Source organism: Sturnus vulgaris, chromosome 30, assembly GCF_052056855.1.
Source record: "Sturnus vulgaris isolate bStuVul1 chromosome 30, bStuVul1.hap1, whole genome shotgun sequence".
NCBI lineage: Eukaryota > Metazoa > Chordata > Aves > Passeriformes > Sturnidae > Sturnus > Sturnus vulgaris.
Genome location: NC_142272.1, coordinates 2,399,546 through 2,405,645, shown reverse-complemented (window position 1 = coordinate 2,405,645; position 6,100 = coordinate 2,399,546). Strand labels below are relative to the sequence as shown.

At 51.1% G+C, this 6,100-nt stretch overlaps 1 protein-coding gene across 3 annotated transcripts; it reads left to right on the top strand.

Annotated features, from left to right (window-relative positions):
* The first annotated feature begins 471 nt into the window (after positions 1 to 471).
* Positions 472 to 4,383, top strand: LOC106863511 (keratin, type II cytoskeletal cochleal-like). Of its 3 annotated transcripts, XM_088180898.1 has the most exons (11): positions 472 to 769; positions 836 to 1,056; positions 1,817 to 2,031; positions 2,134 to 2,194; positions 2,355 to 2,450; positions 2,619 to 2,783; positions 2,891 to 3,016; positions 3,227 to 3,447; positions 3,808 to 3,842; positions 3,930 to 3,995; positions 4,068 to 4,383. In XM_088180898.1, exons 1-11 carry the CDS (start codon positions 472 to 474, stop codon positions 4,268 to 4,270), a joined length of 1,707 nt encoding a protein of 568 aa, XP_088037024.1. In that variant the 3' UTR covers positions 4,271 to 4,383. The 3 variants fall into 3 exon arrangements, with proteins under 3 accessions (XP_088037024.1, XP_088037023.1, XP_014748471.2); XM_088180897.1 differs by having other exon boundaries at positions 472 to 823; positions 872 to 1,056; positions 3,930 to 4,383; XM_014892985.2 differs by having other exon boundaries at positions 472 to 1,056; positions 3,930 to 4,383.
* The last annotated feature ends 1,717 nt before the right edge of the window (positions 4,384 to 6,100 follow it).

Below are 6,100 nucleotides of genomic sequence, written 5' to 3'. Positions count from 1 at the left end.
ATTTCATCAAAACTTTGCCTTTCTATGGAGCTTTGATAGGGAGATCTCTATCTGGAATTATTGGGAGCCACTAATCAGGGCTTGATATCCAATGAGGGGGTGCAGAAAAGGGGATTTATGGACATAATTGATTTCCAAGATGTCATAAAGATACAAGAGTCCACTTACTCATGGAGACCTGCCTCTATGCTCTTGCTTTATTCACCTCTAGATTACAGGGTGTGTTTCTGGGCAGCCCCAAATATGGCAAAGCTCATGGCGAATCTGTCAACAACCTTGTGCTGATGAAAATACTAAATTGCTTTCCACCTTCACGCCCAAGCTGTTCCAGCCCACCTCCAGCAGCAGATAAAAGGGAATGCCCGGAGCTGTTGGAACCAGAGAAGACTCTGCAGACTTCTTTCTGCCCTCATCAACTCCGTTGGTCTTTCTGCTCTTCCGGATTTTGATTCTTCTTGGAAAAAATCAGCCATGTCTCGTCAGTCTGTCTGCAGGAGCTTTGGAGTCGGGGGGAGAAAGGGATTCAGCTCCTGCTCTGCTGTTGGTGGTGGATTTGGAGGCGGTGGCGGCCGGAGCAAGATCAGCTACAGCTCGTACTCCTCATCCCGGGGAGGAGGCGGAGGAGGACACTGCGGGGGGTTCAGCAGCCGGAGCCTCCATAACATGGGGGGCAGCAGAGGGATCACCGTGGGCGGATGTTACGGCGGTGGTGGATACGGTGGCAGGATAGGCGGCTTTGGTGGAGGAATGAGCTGTGGAGGGATGGGTGGTGGTGGAATGGGTGGTGGAGGAATGGGAATGGGTGGCTATGGTGGCGGAATGGGTGGTGGTGGAGGAATGGGTGGCTTTGGTGGTGGAATGGGCAGTGGAGGGATGGGCGGAATGGGCGGCTTTGGTGGTCCAGGTTTCCCTGGGGGCATCCAGCCTGTGCAAGTTGACCCCAATCTCCTGCGTCCGGTCCATGTCGAGATTGACCCCCAGATCCAGCAAGTCAAAAACCAGGAGAAGGAGCAGATCAAAACCCTGAATAACCAGTTTGCCTCCTTCATCGACAAGGTGAGAGTTTAGGACCAGGTTTTTTCGTAAGTGGCATGTCAAACAACTTTCTTGGGGAGGGGAATGGGAATTTTTTCACTTACCAACTGCTGTTGGAGTTGTCAGACCAATACCTCAGCATCAAGTTGTAATTAGTCAGGTTTTATTAAGTAGCACTGAACAATAGAGGAGATTTTGTGCTAATGGAAGATTAAAGAGAAAATCTGCAAGGTATTCTGCAGATTGTCTTGCCAAGGCACTTCGACAGTCTCATTTTGCGTGATTCAGGGCAAAGTCATCATTGTAAATGTAATTGTCCTAAGAGTTCTCATTGCTGGGATTTGCTTTTTGATGAGACTTTCTTTTCAAAGCCTGATTGTAGAAACTTCAGAGCACTAAACTCCTTTCCAATACTCTTGGATTATTTTAATTTCAAATAGAAGCTGAAGAAATAGAGAATCCTGCCCAAGAGAATGCATGGGCAGTTGGGGAATAAAAAAATTCATCTTTCTTGACTGGAAAGATGATGGCAAAGTCCAACCCTGATGTTTGGGATGATGTTTTCAACTGGCAACGTCTCTTTGTCCCCAAGGGAGAAGTTCAGAATTACTAAAAACTTAATTGTCTAATAATAAATAAATTGAATAATTCTTCTCATGCAGTTGAGGAGGCTGAATGCCTGAATGAGACATAGATGGGGAATGATTGCCTGGGCTCCCAAATCTCTCAGGAGTTGGATGTCTCTCTGGTAAATGTTTCACACACCCTTTGCTGGCTGTAGGTCCGATTCCTGGAGCAGCAGAACAAGGTGCTCTCCACCAAGTGGGAGCTGCTCCAGCAGCAAGGGCCATCCGGGCCCAGGAAGAACCTGGATGTGATCTTTGAGAATTACATCCAGAACCTGCGGAGGAGGCTGGAGTCTCTGCTGGGACAGCGGGGCCAGCTGGAGTCAGAGCTGCAGAACATGCGGCAGTATGTGGAGGAGTTCAAAACCAAGTGAGTGCGGGGACAGACAGGGACAGAGGAGCTGGTGCGGAAACCCCTCAGGTGGAGTGAGCAGGGGTCTCAGACTCTCACCTTGTCCTGCCCCCACCACAGGTATGAGGAGGAGATCAACCGTCGCACGGCTGCTGAGAATGAGTTTGTGGTGCTCAAGAAGGTGAGTCTGAAGACACCAGCAGGGATGGGGTGAGAGGGGACAGGAGGAAAAGACATGGGAAGGACTCAGCTCCAAGATGGGCAGATCCCAATGGGAAGAGCCAACAGTTCTTGTGTGATGAGAGAAAGCCGTGGTCCAATTCTGAGATCCTTCCTTTTAGGATGTGGACTGTGCCTACATGACCAAAGTTGAGCTGGAAGCCAAGGTGGGAGCTCTGACTGACGAAATCAACTTCCTGAGGTGCATCTATGAGGAGGTAGGAGCTCTCCCTTCCCCTGGGTGAAGTTTTAACGAGGGTGTGGTGGCCAAAGACACTAAGTTTGGGCTGGGCATCTTTGTGGGTTTGATATGGAGAGGTTGCCTGGAGCTGCTTCTCTTCTCTCCTGTCATCAGATGGTGTCTCTGACTCATGTCTTGGTTGCAGGAGCTGTCTCAGATGCAGACGATCAGTCGGGATCTGTCCGTGGTGGTGTCCATGGACAACAACCGGCACCTGGACCTGGACAGCATCATCGAGGAGGTCCGGCGCCAGTACGAGCAGATTGCCCAGAGCAGCCGGGCTGAGGCCGAGGCCTGGTACCAGAGCCGGGTGAGTTGGGAAGGCTTGAGGTACCTGGGATACTCCCCTCTGTTTGAACCACCTGAGATTTTGGTCAGTTGTGTCGCTGATGGATGTCTTGGTCCTCACATCTCCAGTATGAGGAGCTCCAGAACACTGCTGGGAAACATGGGGACAGCCTCCGCAACACCAAGATTGAGATCCAAGAGTTGTCCAGGAATGTCCAGAGGCTGCGGGCTGAGATCGAGAATGTGAAGAAGCAGGTAAGGGACCATCAGCTCCTCATTGGGTAACAGCTGCATGCTGGGTCAGGATGGGGCTGGGTGGTGAGAGGGAAAGCAGATAATGAAAATTCATGCCCTTTGGAGGAGATGGATTTTTTTGTGTCTGTTTTCCCTCCAGTTTGTACCATGTGGATGCTCCAGTAGAGGGTGGGTAGAAGGGATCTCATACACTGGTTTTCTCTTCCTCAGAACCAGCAGCTTCAGGCAGCCATTGCTGAGGCTGAGGAGCGTGGGGAGATGGCCATCAAGGATGCCAGGAAGAAGCTGGAAGAGCTGGAATGTGCCCTGAACAAGGACAAGGAGGAGCTGGCTCGCCTGCTGAAGGAGTACCAGGAGCTGCTGAACACCAAAATTGCACTGGATGTTGAGATTGCCATGTACAGGAAGTTGCTGGAGGGAGAGGAGAACAGGTACTTGATTGGCATCAATTTGACTAAATTCTTGGCAGATTATAAGACATGTGGGTAAAACCCTTGAATCCAGACAAAAGATTGCTTTTGTGTCATTCATGCTCAAATTCTCAGGTATATATTAATTATATTAAGCATAAACTTACTTAAGTGGGTTTTCTATCTTTAAGGAAAGTGAAGGTAAAGGTTGTGAATTTATTGTTAAAGAATAATTGGAAAATTCTGGAAAAAGTACTGAACAGATTGTTAATTTTCTTAAAGAATAATTGAGAAATATAAGCATGTACAAAAATGGGAAAATCTCGGCTGAAGAGCTGTGCATTTCCCAGAGGAATAACTGGTCCCATTTTCCCCTCACAGGCTGTGCAATGACAGCATGTCCAACGTCAATGTCTGTAAGTATTTGCCCTGGGGTCCCTCAGAAGTGGTAGAACTTGATTTTTGGGAAACAGGTGAGTGAGTAACCTGTGCTTCTCTTCCAGCTGTGGTGGGCAGGACGACTGTCTCTGGAGGCAGAGGAGGCATGGGAGGAGGATTCGGAGGCAGCGGCATGGGAGGAGGATTCGGAGGCGGCAGCTGTGGAATGGGAGGAGGATTTGGAGGCGGCAGCGGCATGGGAGGAGGAATGGGAGGAGGCATCTGCGGAGGAGGCAGCAGCTTTGGAGGAGGCAGCATGGGTGGCAGCTGTGGGATGGGGGGAGGAATGTACGGTGGGGGCTTCTCCTCTGGAAGCGGAAGGATGTGCGGCTCCGGTGGGGGATCCTCCTCCGTGCGGAGATGCGTCACCACCACCTCGGTCAAATCTTCGGGAGTGCGATTCTGAGCCCCGAAGGTTGACAAGGAAAGAAGCATCTCCTCTCTCCTCCTGACAGCAGCCCAGCCTCCCGAAGCCCAGCTCCATTGTCCTGCAATGGGATGAACTGTGTCCCTCCCATCCAGCTCATCCCAGCTCCTGGTCCCAGCCGGGGGTTTGGTGGCGATGCCGTGGGTGTCCCGGCACCAGGAGCTGCCTGGCAGGAGGGGCTGCTCTGCCTTCCTTGCTGTGTTGTACATTTCTTGTGGCAAATGTGTATAAAACTCCTCTTTCCTCCTGTTCTGTGTCCCCACCTCCCTTCTTCTGTGTGTGTCCATCCCTCCTTCCCCGAGATGTTGCCATTCCCAATAAATTGCAGAGAACATTAACGATGTTGTTGTCACTGCTTCGGGAGCCACTCTGGGCAGGGCGGTTCGTGAGTTAGGGAAGCAGCTTGTTGGGAAGCTGGGGATCATTCTTTGCTCAATGTGTTGTGTGTGTGCTTTGATGGAGCCCAACAGGTGGTGGACCAGGGCAGGTGGCCCAGCTCAGGTGATGACTGACTCTCACTTGAAGGCACAAGTGCAGGTGGTGGGTGCTGGATGCTCAGTTCACACAATGCTCAGTAACTGTAACCAGAAGAAGACCAAACTGAGGACTACAGGAGCCTGCTCAATCTCCTAACATAGTGAATCACCCAGTTCATCCCTAGAATCCTATAGAGTTAATCCCATAGCAGATTTCTGCAATTGCTGGGTCTGGAAACCTCCAGCACAAATGACTTCCCAGTCATTGAGCTAATACAGGCTTCCCTGTGTCAATTTTGTGGGCTCAACTTTAGGTGAACGAAGGCATTCAGTGCCTCAGTGCCCACATCACATCTCTCCAGATGTGGCAACATTCCTGAAGCTCTAGGAAAGAGACTTTCTCAATCCCTCTTGGATTTTGGAAGCTCTGCAAAGGGTCTGCTGAAACCCGTGTCCTGCTATTTGGGCAGGAGAATTCCCAGTGCCACGTGGCCAGACCAGTAGAGACCCACAGGGGCTGATGGATGATGAGAATCAGCAGCAGCAGGTGGGAGCCAACATTGGATCAGTCATTCGAGTTTCCTGCCTCCTAATGGTCTTCGGGTTGTGATGAGGGGCTGGCAGGGTAGGAGCCCCTTGGGTGCGGGAGTTGGTGAACACGGATAACAATGGATCTGGATGTTGGTCAAGCACCTGGCCTGTGGGATGACCAGATGGGATGCACAGCTCGGCACCCAGAGAGTAGGGGGAGCACCAGAGAGCCAGGTACCATCCCTGAGCAGCCGTGGGAACACCACAGGCTGGGAAGGTGTGATTCATTCCCATCCATGACCTCAGGTACCATCTTCTCCCTGAGAAGTCGATTAATTTCCCAGTGGCTCATCCTTGCTCCAGGAGCAGGAGGGAGAGATTTGGAGGAGTTCAGGAGGGGGTTTGGGAGGGGAGTCTGCAGTGTTTTATCTGAGCTGTGCTGTGGTTCCTCCACCATCCGGAGAGATCAAAGAGGCAGAAAATGCTGTCAGTGATGGTTCAGGAGTCCCACAACAGCCTCTGGGAGTTGCTGATGTTCCCAGAGTGGGTCAGGAAGCTGCAGACTGAGGAAGAGGTCCAGGAAAGGCTGGAGTGGGGTTTTCCAAGTAAGCTCTTGGAAAAGGGAGTTCTCCCTGCTTTGAAGGGTGCTGGAGATGGGATTGTAGCTGGGTTTTGCCCAAATAAAGTTGCTGAGTAGGCAATGCCTGTGTGAAGCTGGTGTTGTGCCAAGAGCACTTTGAGGTTTGGCTTAGGGCAAGAGTCACCTGTTTTGGTGCTTAATCACCTGTTTCAGTGTTTAATT

Excerpts from the sequence above, each read along its gene's own strand:
- LOC106863511 (XM_014892985.2), top strand. The coding sequence starts at position 472 with ATGTCTCGTCAGTCTGTCTGCAGGAGCTTTGGAGTCGGGGGGAGAAAG. Across the intron at positions 2,451-2,618 it reads TGAGGTGCATCTATGAGGAG|GAGCTGTCTCAGATGCAGAC; the intron begins GTAGGAGCTCTC and ends TCTTGGTTGCAG. Across the intron at positions 3,448-3,807 it reads CTGGAGGGAGAGGAGAACAG|GCTGTGCAATGACAGCATGT; the intron begins GTACTTGATTGG and ends TTCCCCTCACAG.